The following is a 14,859-nucleotide window of genomic DNA, read 5'->3' as shown; positions in this document are numbered from 1 at the left end:
ATCATCCAGGCACCGACCAACGCAACCACCTCCATCGCCCTCCCCTCGGCGCTCTCGTCCGGGCAAGTCCCGTCGTCGTCGCCGCCGAATCTCATCCCCGACAGCACCCCGGCAATCCGTCGCCATGGCTAACCCAACCTCCAAATGGGCGTGGTCCAAAAGCACTCGCATAAAGATCATGCTCGTCATCGACACTCTTTTCTTTCTCCTCGAGCTCATCGTCGGCTTCCTCGCCCACTCCCTCGCCCTGACGGCCGATGCCTTCCACATGGTTCGTCCGCTCCGTCCGTCGCACGCGGGTTTGATGCATTGTCGCTAACTAGCAACGCCAGCTCAACGACATCATTTCGCTCGCCATCGGCCTGTGGGCCGTCGTGGTGGCTCAGAAAGCAACGACGGACGAGTTTACATTTGGCGTATGTGTCGAGCTCCTCCGCCGAACGCCCGGCACCCCAAGCTAATGCGTGATTCCGCCGCAGTGGGTTCGCGCCGAGATACTGGGTGCCTTCTTCAACGCCGTCTTCCTCATCGCCCTCTGCGTCTCCATCATCCTCGAGGCTCTCACCCGATTCGTCGAGCCGCCGGAGATCAAGCAGCCGCAGCTGATCCTCATCGTCGGCTGCGCCGGTCTCTTCTCCAACCTCCTGGGCTTCGTCGTCCTCGGCGGTCACGGCCACTCGCACGGCGACGAAGAGGACCACGACCACGACCACGCACACGGACATGGCCACGCACACGGACATGACCACGCACACGACCACTCACACGACCACGCGCACGACCACGCGCACGACCACGCACACGACCACCATGACCACGATGTTGAGCAGGGACACTCGACGAGGGATATCCGCATCGAGCTTGCCGACGAGGACGGCGCCGTCAACGACGTTCTCCCCGAGGTTGTCGCCCAGAGGGCGATGACGGACGGCGCCGACTCGACGCGCCGCATTCGATTCGGAGAGAACACGGTGGGCCGGGACGAACCCAGCTCGCCGGCGGGCCGGCTGTCCAGCCAGCTGAGAGGACGGGCCCGACGTCGGTCCAGCAAGGGTGGCCACTCACGCTTCGCCAGCATCGATGACATGAGCATCCACCCTGCCAGTTTCCGGCAAGACATCATCAACGCGAGCCTCGCCGTCTCCGTCAACTCGCCCATCGAGGTGGCCGAGAGCGACACGAGCGAGGAGGCGCCCTCGGGCAACGCGGGCTTGGCCTCGGGCGAGAACTCGCCCCTCCTCGCCGAGGGCGGCCACGGCAACCACGGGACGATGGACCCCAAGTTTGCCGCCGCGTGCTACTCGCCGGGCATCATGAAGCGCAGGCCGCGCCGCGACTCGAGCGTCCACGTCGGCCACAACCACACCCTGCCCCGCAAGCCCGGCTCCAAGGCAAGCGGCCACAACCACGCGGACATGGGCATGAACGCCATGATGCTCCACGTGCTCGGCGACGCGCTCGGAAACGTCGGCGTCATCATCACCGCCCTCATCATCTGGCTCACGGACTGGCCGGGAAAGATCTACGCCGACCCGACCGTGTCGCTGCTCATCACGGCCATCATCCTCAAGACGTCGATCCCCCTCACGCTGGCGACGGCCCGAGTGCTCCTGCAGGCGACGCCGGAGAACATCAGCATCCAGGAGATTCGTCAGGACATCGAGGGGCTCCCCGGCGTCGTCAGCTGCCACCACGTCCACGTCTGGCAGCTGTCCGACACCAAGGTGGTGGCCAGCCTGCACCTCCAGGTCTCCTTCCCCATCAACACGCACAGCGGCGAGAAGTACATGCAGCTGGCCAAGCGGGCCAGGAAATGCCTCCACGCCTACGGCATCCACAGCGCGACGATCCAGCCCGAGTTTTGTCTCGACGCGAAGCCCCAGCGCGACGGGGACGACGCGACGCTCCGAATGGACGGCAGCGTCAACGACGCCGCCGACAACGGTTGCTTGCTGGCGTGCGTCGACGACTGCGAGGCCCAAGGCTGCTGCAACGGCCAGGACGCATCCTCGAGGGCGTCGTCGACGCGCCGCTGCAGCGATTCGTCGCAAGGCGGCGCCGCCGGACCCCAGTAGCCATGGGGACGACGACGGCTGCCTCGGACACGGAGCCGATTCGGTCGGATCGATGTGCCACGGTGAGAGGGCGAGGCGTCGCCCTCTGCCATCCGCATTACACCTCGAGGCAGGGGAGGAGGCACGACTCGTGGAAGGACTTTGGGTCGTTAATGTGGTTGACTTGGACACCGTTACAGATACAGGACATTCATTGTACCATTTTTCCTTGACTATGCGCCGGGCACCCATTCGGGGGGCTGGAGAACCCGGCGGCCTGGCCCTCAAGTCACGTCAAACGGCTAGGTCACGCTTGCCGCGAAAAGGAGCGGCGGCTCGACGGACTGCGAACCTCTCCATCACGCTCGATGGATGTTGCGACAGTCCGTCGGCGGCGGACAGCCGAGGACGGACTTAGGTGGTTTGACGGCTTGGCGGCTACACGTAAAAATCCAAAATTTCCTTTTTCTTTCGCTCAATTCGTCGAGGACTTTTGACAAGTGATGCTCAACCAGGCTACCTGCTCGTGAGAAGCCGGTCGATGAATTGGCAAGGCGGATGGTCGTGGTGACATGTTTGTTGCGTCCATCTCGTGATCGATCGTGATCGAGTCGTACAAGGCATCCATCCACAGGTGGAAAGCGTCGGGATCCCCGTAGGGGTCCTGCTCCCTCCCTCGTTCGTCATGGCCGTGGCCGAGGGCGAAATTCTGCACGGCGCCCTGGCGATGATGTTTCGGACAATGCCATGCGTCGTGTCCCAGCCGCGCATGACGGCAGGCGAGCGCGATGGACGCCCGCGAGATGGATGCCCGCGAGATGGATGCCCGCGAGATGGATGCCCGCGAGATGGATGCCCGCGAGATGGATGCCCACGAGATGGACGCGTAGCCTCTGCGAGCGAGGCTGATACGAGGACGAGTCCTTGGTGGTGGCGATTGCGGCCGCGGTACCTCGTGCGATGTCTGTCGAGGAAGAGCAGATGGCGAGACGGGATGGGTCAATGATGCGGATGCCGGTTCGCGAAGAGGCGGTGAGTGCAAAAGGAGTTGAAGGTGGCTTGAGAAAGGGCTGGGTCGATTCGATGTGAGCAAATTACAACGAGGAACATGACTTCAACCAACCAACTCTGTTTCCGTACGACGAGAGCTGACTGGGATGAAGGGTGCGATGCCGGACTTTCCCGCCGCCTCGACCTCGTGCCTTTTTTCTCGGCCTCTTTCGAGCGCTCTCTGCTCGCATGGCACGACCGGTATCGGACGAGTATGCTCGCGTACGATTGCATGCCATGATGGCAACGAGACGAGTGCATTGACTTGGTCATCGTTGAACTGTATTATCCTGGCCTGAGCTTATTTGCTGCCAAGGAATGGAGCATCTCAACGGCTTCATCTGCCGACCATGGCCCGTAGGTATATCGCCAAGTCAAGGGCGACGAGGCTCGGTGGGTGGCTTGCCGCACGTGTGATGAAGGTTACTTACCGACACGCAGCCGCACGTGTGATGGCGCGTCATACGACGACGAGAGTTTCACGGCGATGCGCACCGTCCATGGTCTGCACAAAACTGACCAACCCATGCGAGATTACCGGCTATTTCGTCCGAGCTACATGTACGGAGTACAATTAGCACATCCTTGCAGTGAATATGCTTGCATCAAGGAGTGCTTTGCACTCACCACATGGTACTCGTACACCTTTGATTGATGGCCCGTACATGGGTTCATCCGCCGTCCGCATCGTACATGCATGCATGTAGTCTGCCGTACAAGTACGGAGAAGGCCGTTCCAACCTTGGCACGCAAGTAAGCAAGGAATACTGCGCACATCGTACGAGTGCCAAAACCTACAGCACATCGCGGGCACTAGTGCTGGGTAGCATCAAGGAGCGACACAAACGCGTGCTTGCGGTCGACCATGCTTGCACGTCCACGACACGAGCGTCGTGCTGCGAACATTAGTGCTCCGTACCACTACTGTGCCGTACCGCAGCTGCACATACCGTCGGTGTTGAATACGTACTCCGTACGCCGTGATGCCTACGCCGCACCGTTATTATTGCGGCCGGCCGTCCCTTGAGAGCGTGGTCAGCCATGGAGCGGAACGAGCTGGCAGGGACCAAGACCCAACGCGACGACCCGTCGCGCTTCGCGATGCGACCAACGACGGCCGGCCTCGAACCGGGCTTGCGCCTGGCAGGATGCGCACGTCGGCGACGCGTGCATTGTCCCACGAGCGTCCCACGAGCGTCCCACGAGAGGGCTTGACGAGGGAGCTCCCCCCTTGACGGGCGAGCAGACAAGGTGTCTTGTTTGTTTTTGCCCATTCTGCATGTACGGAGTCCCTCCTTCCACGATGCAATGCACTTCTCGTGCCTTCCCAGGGTAACGAACGGCACACAAGCACTTACTTGGGCGGACTTGTACTTGTACACTGCACTGCACATGTACGGAGTATACGCCGTACCGCATGTACGAATCCTCGTACTTACTCGCACACAGGTACTTGCGGATGTGCTTCGACAGCATGTGCTTGTACTACCTGTACGGTAAGTAAGTAGTTGTACATGTGCAGCACTCCGTGCAGCAGAAGAAGGAAGGCGGGATGCAAGCGGACGCAGGCAGGTTGCAACCAGGGAAGGAAAGGTCCTGGCTGCAGGGTACCCAAAAAGGCGCCATGTTTCACGATGGCTGGCTTTTTCTCATACTTTTCGATGGCGAGAGAGTGAGTGAGTGGGTGACGGCGAGCGCGCGTGTATGAACTCTGCGACCTGATATGGCCGATCGGTGATGCTGCTCGTTCGAGGTGCGTTTCTGCGTTTGCTTTTGATGCTGAGGGCGACCGCCTAGGCAAGTGCCCCCCCCCCCCCCCTTCCTTCCATAAACAGCCACGTTGGGACACGGTGCCTTGCTGGGTGTTTCCTTCCCCACGCATCCGCAACGTACTGTACTTACATCTACTACAGAACGTGTACAACCAAGTATTACTGCAGTGTTAGTAGTAGCGGCACATGTGGGTGAAGATGCACGCATTTGCTCGTCAGTACATTGCTGTACGTTGAGGTGGACGAGTACTTGAACACCCAAGCACACTCATTTGTACCGCTACCACTCGCATTCAGGCACACTGCCGAGAGAGCTGCAAGTACTCGTGGAATCAAGTGTATTACTTGTACTGCATCCGTATCCCTAGCGACGCGAGTGCACTGCACTATGCCAAGGCCGACAATAGGGTAACGTTTACGGAGCACATGAGGAACAGGTATATGCCAACGTACATATCGTAGTACTACTGCATCTGCATCGTGTCTGCAATGGTAGTGCATGGTTTATTTGCACGGCGAGCAGCGCAGGTACTGTTAGGTGCACAGTTTCGTCCCCGTATTCCCCGTATTCCCCATGAGCGTCTTTCTGATTCAAAATCCGGTAAGCTGCGGTTGGCGAATACTTGCAATTGCCATTTGAACAGGCGGCCAACTCCGCAGGCTCGGGCCGGTCGTACGCTCGTACAATCAGCAGAGACTACAGCAGGTGTACTTGCTGTACATGTACTGTAAATGTCCTATACAAGAGACGTGGTGTGCTGCAGGTGTAGGTGTACAAGTAGGTGTGCTGCACGGAGTACTGCAGGCGTACTCTGTAGGTGTAGTTGTAATTACTTGATTGTACTGTACTCCCTTGGTTGTAAGTAGATGCGAGTTGCCAAGATGCCCCAGTGACAGGGGGTGAGAGCCGGAGGTGTTGCATGCTCGTACGAGTACGGAGCGCTCTCGTCGAGCCTTTGCCTTGCAACCCCGTTCCGGAGGGGAGAAAGAGGGGAGAATTGGCCTGTTTGTTGACCGCCTGGACGAAAGACGGGTCATTCCCATTGCGCTTACGTTTCGGGGAGGCTGGTAGGTTCGGGGTACGCAGTACTTTCAACATGCAAGTACCAAAGCAGGTACATGTACTCCGGACCCTGCCGTATTGGTATTCTACTGTACTATAGACCAAGGTAATACTCGCACGGGCAATGCAGTATCCTACCGAATCTGCATTGTAAAATTACTGTACTTTGTACTCCGTACTTGCTGTAGCTGTAGCTGTACATGTAGGTGTGCAAATACTGCATGCGCGGCGTAGGTGTAAATCTAGAATAGCGAGTAAGTAAGTAAGTGAACGGAGTACATCCTACCACGAATGATGGCCTGTAGAACGCAAAGGGTACGATTACAATTACAATTACAAGTACTGTGCGGAGTACTGTACAGTACATGTACTCCGTACTGTAGTTGTAGATCCCAACCCTGCAGAGTCGTTTGGAAGAACATGTTATTTGCCTCAGCGAGGCTGGGTGGATTGCTGGCAAAGTCGGAAACAACCCCTGTACAAGCAACCGCAACGTAATAATGGCATTCCGTGTGCACTCGCACAATTAATAATTACCTGCTCGCACATGCAGGTACAGGCGAGCGTGCGTCAGTCTCGTCCCATATTACCTACTTGTAAGCGTAGCAGACAGGTGCATGCATGCACAAGTACTTGCTGCGAATACAGTATACATGCCAGTACTTGTACCGTAAGTACTCCGTAATGCTGTACATTATGTGCTGTAGCTCTTGCGTACTTTGTCTTGTGCTGCAAGTACGTACTGTACTTGCAAGTACTCTCACTCCCTGGAGAATGGCCGAAAGGAGGAAATTTTTCAAGGTTGTCGTCCAATCAAATGCCACTCATCACCCGGAGCCCCGGCGATACCCGGTTCAACTCTTCCGTACTTGGCACTCCATACACCGACTTGTATTACTGTGTACAGTACGGAGTGGTATGAGAAAGCACGTGCAGTTGTACTTTATGCAAGTAAGTACATTGTTCGTACGGAGGACTCCGTACTTGCTGAGGGAATGTGCTTGTATTGTTATGTACTGTAGGTGTTCACGTACTCAAATGTGCGCGTAGTGTGGTCCGTACTGTCTTGTACTTTTGCTCATGCACGCGCTTAAACTGGTGCCGATTCACGCGGGACCTAGATGGATGGCACTGTGATTCCTGGTGGAGAGAAACTGCGGAAGCATGCACTTGATACTGTCTTGGTACCTACCGACTTGGTAGTACGCAAGCCTCAAGGTAAGTCGTAGATGCAAGCACTCTATGGTCGTGGACTCGAGCACTTGAGGTGTGCACCGTACTTGAGTATATGTACACCTACATATCCATGTACCGTACTTAAGCACATGTACAGCTACGGAGAACATACCCATGTACATCTGCATGTACTTGTCAGTGTGCATACTGTACGGAGTACTTTATAATACAGCGTAAAGTACAGAGTACTCCCTACGGCTTAGGCATCCCTCCCGCCCCACCGGTGTCGTCACTAGCCGTCCTGGGAAAGCTTCCAGAATTTTGCCTGCCGCAGGTACTTACTTACTGTACTTGCATGTACTTGCAGAACTTACTTTACATACAAGTACAGCCAAGTACAGGACCCTGAGGCGTATTACACCTACAGTACATGTATATAGTTGTACTTGCAAGCACATGTGCACCGTTCATGTCGTCCTTGTCGTTGCAGTGCACCATGCCATGTGCTTGTACAGCAAGTTCAGTGTTCATGCAGCAGCTGGGTTTCTTAAGGGGTATAAAGGAGTCGGTCCGTACGCCACTACGGGGCATTTGTACCTTGGTATTCATCGCAAGTGTGCAGCGCTGTTGTCCCATCTCCGTACACTGTACTCCGTACATGTGCATTAACTGTACCCTCTCTACCATTCATACTAATAATACAACTAGATAACTACTTGCAGACTTGTAGTGCGTAAGATACGGAGTAATACTCCGTACGTACATGTACATACAGGACGGACACATCTCAAGTACGTACTTGCACGAATACCGAATACTTGTACATGTACTGTCGTACTTGTCCATGCGTACCATGATTGCGGGACGCCTGCCCGGCCTTGGGGTGGCGGAGTAGCTGTGCCTCTCACAAGTACATTTATGCAACGCAACGCCTTTACTTCCACGACCTGCTCCTGTCGCCCCGGCAATGCATCATCATGCTTTCAGCGCATGACCACCGTCGTCATCGCGGGCGGCACGCGATTGAATAAAATACCATGCAGCCAGCTGGTCGGCGGACAAGCTATTAGGCCGTGCGGTTTGCTGCCGCATTTCGCAGTTACCGAATCCCCTTCCTCCCATTCGTACTGCCCGCTTCCGCCGGTACGAGTACGCACATCTGCGAGTGCATACCTGGTACTTGTTACATATTCTGTACAGTATTAAGTGCTCGCACACGTACAGTACTGTAGCAGTAATTAAGTACAAGCAAGTAAGTAATACCACACAAGTGTACTTGTACATGTGCCTACTCTACTGTACATGCGCTTGAACGGGTAGGAATATCCTTGTACCGAATACTGTACTTTGTAGTGGTAAGTATGCTGTAATTACTTACAACAGCACAGTACAGTACTCCATACTAGGGAAGTATTGCTTTATTCCGTATCAGTACGGAGTACTCCGTACCTAGTAGGAACCTAGTAATATTACAGTACTTGTACTCGGTACTTGGAGACCAAATCAGCATGCACTTGTACTTAGAGTACTGTACACCTATGAACATGCGTGTACAGTAGTACACTTCCTTACTGACACCTATTGCATGTGGGTGCAAGCACTTACACCTACAGTACGAGCCTGTACTCCGTATTACTTACGCATGCAACTGCAAGTACTTACTTACGCTTACAGGTGTACTCCGTAAGTGCTGATTAATTACTCGGTATTACGGTGCTGTACTGTAGTTGTACGTGGCATGCGAGAACTTGGGAGCTACGTCACACATATAGTGGGGTGCTTGTGCTCCGTACGTACGAGCCCAAGGTAATTTTTGCAGCATTGCACGCACAGTACAAGCAAGTACGAGCCCGCGGGTGCGAATGGATACTGGCTCGTAAAATTTCATCCTGTCTCAAGCCCCATGAACGTGCGCCGACAAGGTCAGGCGCCGGGGATTCGACGATGGACGTCCCACCATCTATCCGGCCCCATTGGCGCACACTGGCTGGTAATTAATTATTCTTGTACCGAGGTGCTTGACGTGGCAGCAACCCTGTGGGACCTTGGGCAAGCGATTCGAGGACCCTGGAATGGTACTTGGTCGTTTTCTCATACTAACATGCAGTAAAAGTAATACTTACCCCCCTGCTATTGCTGTGCTGCAGTAAGTACAGTACTCCGTACTTGCTTGTTGATGCGTAATTGACGAATTGCACACCGTGCTCACGCTACTTGTACCTGCTCCATGGTCGCAGGTTGAAACGTGAGCCGTACCTGTGCAAGTAACGCGGAGCACCGAACGAGAATACTAGCATCGGTACGGGCAGGTGTAAAGGGGTCTCATTTCGCTCACCCTCCCTCTCACCACCGACGGGTGTTATTACGCGGAGAATATGCATTATTACGAGCACACTCAAGTGCAGCACTGCACGTAGCGTGTATACTTGGAGTGAGTACTTACGTGCACATGTACCTGTGCGATATTCCGTATTATAACATCCGCACATGCACCTGGGTCCCCCAACAAACGTGAACGGGTACGGAGTACATACTTAGGTAGGTATATGAGCGAGTACTTATAGGCACTAACTGTATGGAGTACTTAATTACAACCAGTTGTTCAGCACAGTGTACAGTATATGTACTCCGACATGAACTTGCACCTCAAAGTAAGTACTCGAGCACGGAGTACATGCAAGTACAGATGCTCAGTAATAAGGGTACTTTAGTACCTAGTAGGTACCTAGTAATTATTTACGGTACTGTACTTGCTCCGTACAGGAAGGGGATTTCGGGTACCATTCTACAGTACAACTACATGCACACCAAGTGTATACAAGTGCTTGTAGGGTACGTACAGTACAGTAATGCCATTGCTCCGTACGGTGCCCTGTACACGTAGACCTACTTGCAAGTACAGAACTGTACAGTAACACTACTCACTTGCAGCTACTGCGGAGTACTTCAAGGCATCAGTTGCGTGCATTCATGCTCGCCATGACCGCAGCCGAAGAGACGTGGCGTCGTTTGTTTGCTCGCGCTGACCCGGCAGATGCCGTTGGATTTGCTTCGTGCTCGCTCGTGCCATTTCGAGCACAAGTTTCTACGAGATGCTTGACGCTTGGGCGCAGTGAATAAATTGTCATCGCGTCATGCCACCGCCATGGTACGGAGTTCGGAGTACTTTTTACTTAATATAGCGATGCACCGAGGGAGCTAGTGGTAGCCGCAATTGCCCAGGGGGCCAGGGCGACTGAATTCAGCTCGGGACACATACGAGCAGGCAGTGCGAGCATCATTTTACCTCGGGTTTTCATTGCTTGGTCCTCTCTTGCGTACAAAGGCACTCTTGCCGCAATGCGAACACGACTCAAACGTACGAGCAAAGCGGCGAAACTACTTGTTCATGTATTCCTTTTCGCCTGCCGCACGCCTGGTCGTGTCTTGCAGGTTGTTGGTTTGCTCCCCACAGCGCAACGCCACCGGCCAGCGCCCGCATCGTTGCCTGCGTCGTTGCTAGGGGGAAGAATGAATGAATGTAAAATTTGCGCCTCCCAGGAATCGGGTTCATCACCCAAGTACGAGCCGGTGTATTACTGCAATTATTACTTGTGCAGCAAGCAAGTACTTGCATGTACGGCGGCAATGCAGTGAAGGTACGTCGCCACACATCCTGCCTGCCATTCCATGTACTTTCATGCACGCGCAGTGCAGTGAGCAGGCACAAGTATTAGTACTCCGTATTCCGTACTGTACTTGCAGCACTTGTAGTACTGTACAGCAAGTGCTTGCAAGCAGGTGCAAGTACTTACTTACTGTACGTGCAGGTGTACAGTACTTGTACTTGCAGTGCATGTACAGTGCAAGTTCAAGTACTGTACACCTGCACCGACGAACTGATTGAATTGTTCACGGCATGCAGCCAAGGTATACTGGACGAATTATATGGTACAAGTAGGTGTACCGGGGTGAACGGTTCCGTGGCACCGGCTGATGTGTAGATGTACCTACCAACATGCGAGTCCAACTGCACCGCGCATGTACCATTACAAGCACCTGGAGTGCGGCCAGTGGGGCCGGCCCCGTCGTCGACCGGGTTGACGTTTCGTTTCCCCGCTAATACCAACATGAACGCCTGCAGGTATTAGTGCGTACTAGGCTAGGCACTCGCAGGTGGTACCGACTACGGATTACGGCCTATAATACGTAATGCTCAACGCAGTACCGGCAGGTCCACAGGTACAACTACGAGCACTGGACTCCGTACTCTGTACAACGAAGTGTACTGAACTCTGTGCATGTCAGTACTGCTTCCGAATACAGGACATGTACGGAGCACAGTACTTGATTACCTACAGTACTGTGGTAAAAATACTTACAGTATATACAGTACTGTACAGTACGTGTAAGTACTAATACAGGTACAACCTATTGTACAAGCAAGTGCGGAGTACTGTACACCGTGCAGTTTGCAGGTAATACGATGCAATACCTGCTCGTACTCTGCACTGTACTTGCATCCATCCGCCTTGCTACCTGGAGGCCATTTGCCGACTCGCCGTCAGTCTCATGACGGAGCCTCGAACGGAGTACTCCGTACAGAGTACAGTACTGCAGTACACATTTCTCGATATGAATACGTGTACCACAGTTCAAGCAAGTACTTGCTGTACATGCACTCCGTGCATCCCTACGAGTACGGAGTACTTACTGCATGCACAGTCCCCCGCAGCCCCCTGTGGGCGGGCACGTCCTCGCCATGGTGGTGTGTGGAACAAGTTCGGCACTCACGAAGCTACAAAAAGGTAGGACGTGCGTGCATGCCACATGCACCCGTCATATACCGGTGACGTTGCGTTTCAAGTTCCAGGATTGAGTTTCACGCCGTAAACCTTGGCCTTGACCCTTCTGGCCGCTCAGGTCCGAGCAGCGGCCGGCCATGGGCCGCTGTCCCGTCGACGACCCGTCGTTGGCTGGCCGTTGCTGGCTCCTGTCGCGAGAAAGGCGTCCCTTGGCGTCCACTTCTGTTCTCGGACCGGCATGTGAGCAAAGAAACTGCCCTGCTTGCCCTTGTGCACGCATGCTCGCAAACTCGGGCTCGTCGTGCTTGCGCGATGACGACGGAAAAGGGGGACGCGGGGAGGGGTGAGCGACCAAGCTCGAGCTTCCTCCAACGTGGTCGGTCCGACATCGGGCCCAAGCCAGGCCGGCCGGAGGAGCAGAAGCAGGCTGCAAGTCTGTCGCTTCCGCCACGTTCCCGAGCTTGTCGTGACGGAGACGAGTGCGTTGTATTGTTGTTGGGCAACGGTGCTTCCGCCGAACGGCCCCGTGTGTTCCGGTCGTCTCCGAACTCGCACACCTAGGCACCGCACGTAGGTGTGCTGATGCGCACACGAGCGCTCGGCACCTGCATGCGTCGTATATGGTTGCTGCATATTTGCATGCATGTGCAGATTGTTGTCGTTTGATCGCATGTGCAAGTGCACACGCTGTAGGCAAGATTGGGTTGGATTCATGTGCGTCCAAGTAAGTACGGAGTGCAGAGCTAAGTACTTGCTTTGGTGCTCACATGTGCTTGGAAAAAAAGTACCCGATGCCACACGGTGGATTTCGTGAAATTTCAAATACAAGCCATACAAGTTCATCGTGCTGCATGTGCGAAAAAGAACCTTGTTACTAGTCCGCGCAGGACACTTGTGCAAGTGCTGTATTTAATGGCAGGTGTGCTCGTATGAACGTGGACGGTGCTCGTGGATCAGGCGGTTTCAGTGCGTCCAGCCACCACGAGGCGGTCAAGTTGGCGGCTGGATGCTGACCTAACATGGCGTTAGATGGTGCGTCCGTGGCGCGTTCCCTGGACGCAAGCCGGACGCGACGGCCACACGCGTTAAGTGGGTGCTTTCGGGAATGACCTCAAGTCAAGGTCTCAAGAAGGCGTGATGCCTCTGCTCGTGCCAAGGAATTGCGAGCCGCACAAACAAATGGCCGCATGGGCCCCGAGGGAAGACGATCGTCATCCTCGACTTCACCCTGCCGGTGGGGCGCGATTCCGTCCGTCCGTCCGTCCATCTGTTGATGCTAGCGCGTACGGCTGCGCTGCGTCGTGCTGGCGCTGCGGGGTATGACGTGGGTTTGTTCAGCGCAGGTTGGCGCCGAGGAGCGACTGAAGGCACCTCGCATCCGTACGCGCATGCGCATGTAAACACCTGCAGTGCAGCATCTCGCCACGGTGCGTGCCTCACTGCCCCCCCAGCGCAGGTGACGCTGGTGGCGGTGGGTGAACTTGGCACCGCAGACGCCCAGGGACACTGGCACCTGCTGTGCGCACACATGCCTGCGGCGCCGCAAGTGATGCAAGTTAGCAAGCCAGTGAGTGAGTGGGTGCACTTGCCATCGCCTCGACCTGGACGCGCACTCGGACTCGGGTGCGGACTCGTACCGGGTGGCCGTGTTCATTCATCCTCAGGCTCGTGCTCGTGCGTTTCGTCTGCGTACCCGCATGGGTGTGATTCCGGGCTGCCGCCTTGTCGTCATTGTTTGTTTGTTTTCATTATTCCCAACCATTGTCATCCGTCACCGACGACCAACCGAACCAAGTATTCCGACGGCATCTCGGCCGGCCCGGCGGGGAGGTGACGTGCGATGTCGAACCACCAGTGATGGGTACGGTGCAGGTGCTGCACAGTCCGTCCTACAGGACATGCTGGCCTCCCAGGAAGCAAGTGCCTGCTCTTCATTACCACTTGCTGCATGCGTACCGATGCTCCGCAAGTACGCCGTCGTGGACGTTGGACTCGACAGCACGCCCGCGACACAAGCAGCCAACCCAACATGGTCGCATCAGCCAATGCGCAATCGCAGTGGTGCTGGCGACGCCAACCGACGACGGGTTGCCGTGGCCAACCGTGCTTCTGTCAGAAGTCCCGTTGATCGGCCACGCCATTCGCACATGCTTTTTCCCCGGTAGCTCTTGGGTGTATGTATGTATCGTGGTGCGAGGCCAGCCAGGCGCCGCACGAAGGTGCACAGAGGAACATGCACTGTATTTCCAAGCGTGCATGTGCACGTTCAGGCACCTGTATCTACTAGGTACCTAGTACCTTAGTACCTACATGCCCCGCTGCGATGCATGGCACGGCGCTCCGTACAGCAGCATCCGTACGCAGTTGAATTAGTACTTGGGGTAATAGTAGGTTAGTATTTTCGGAGGCGTGTGAAATGCGTATAAAATGGTATTGCACACGCACTCCGCGTACGCCGTACACACGCACGAGATGCAGCACCATTTATCCGCCCCGACCGGCAGCGCCCGACACGCACGCAAGTGCTTGCAGGTACGCGCACGCGCACGCGCAGGGCGTCGCAGCCCCGTCGGACGGCTCCCTGCCTGCCCGATGCAGCGGCGGCCACCTGGGCACGCGAATTGATTCAATCAGCAAACGGCAAATTGCTTCCATGCACGGCACGTCTCGCAAGACAATCCGGTGCCGTCCTGACCGTGCAAATACTAGGCTCCCTCTGGCATCCTGCGTGCCTGCCTGCTTGCTGACCGGACCCTTCGCGAGCGACAGGGTCCCCTGACATGACATGCAGCAAAGGCGTGCGTGGGTGCGCTCGCCGACGCATCCTCGCTAGCACCAACAGCTTGCCCGTTCGGGGCAGCAAACAAGTCGCAGCTGTCGCCCGTCACTGGTCAGGCCAAGGCTCTCAGCCCACGCACCAGCTCGAGACACGGGACGAGGGCCAATGGTTGGCTCGTGGG

At 55.6% G+C, this 14,859-nt stretch overlaps 3 protein-coding genes across 3 annotated transcripts; 2 read left to right on the top strand and 1 right to left on the bottom strand.

Moving 5' to 3' along the window:
* Nucleotides 1–124: 124 nt before the first annotated feature.
* On the top strand, nucleotides 125–2,075 carry DCS_06573 (zinc homeostasis factor 1; the record flags this gene model as incomplete). Its single annotated transcript, XM_040803861.1, has 3 exons — nucleotides 125–271; nucleotides 333–416; nucleotides 480–2,075. 3 exons carry the CDS (start codon nucleotides 125–127, stop codon nucleotides 2,073–2,075), a joined length of 1,827 nt encoding a protein of 608 aa, XP_040653965.1.
* A 664-nt stretch (nucleotides 2,076–2,739) lies between these two features.
* DCS_06572 (uncharacterized protein) lies at nucleotides 2,740–2,944 on the top strand (the record flags this gene model as incomplete). Its single annotated transcript, XM_040803860.1, has 2 exons — nucleotides 2,740–2,786; nucleotides 2,839–2,944. The coding sequence occupies 2 exons, from the start codon at nucleotides 2,740–2,742 to the stop codon at nucleotides 2,942–2,944; spliced, it is 153 nt and encodes a 50-aa protein (XP_040653964.1).
* Nucleotides 2,945–12,013: 9,069 nt separating this feature from the next.
* DCS_06571 (uncharacterized protein) lies at nucleotides 12,014–12,571 on the bottom strand (the record flags this gene model as incomplete). Its single annotated transcript, XM_040803859.1, has 1 exon — nucleotides 12,014–12,571. The coding sequence occupies one exon, from the start codon at nucleotides 12,569–12,571 to the stop codon at nucleotides 12,014–12,016; it is 558 nt and encodes a 185-aa protein (XP_040653963.1).
* Between the last annotated feature and the right edge of the window lie 2,288 nt (nucleotides 12,572–14,859).

This window comes from Drechmeria coniospora, chromosome 03, assembly GCF_001625195.1.
Source record: "Drechmeria coniospora strain ARSEF 6962 chromosome 03, whole genome shotgun sequence".
In the NCBI taxonomy this organism is placed as follows: Eukaryota; Fungi; Ascomycota; class Sordariomycetes; order Hypocreales; family Ophiocordycipitaceae; genus Drechmeria; species Drechmeria coniospora.
Note: the sequence above shows the minus strand (reverse complement) of the source record. Positions and strands in the feature narration are given on the sequence as shown.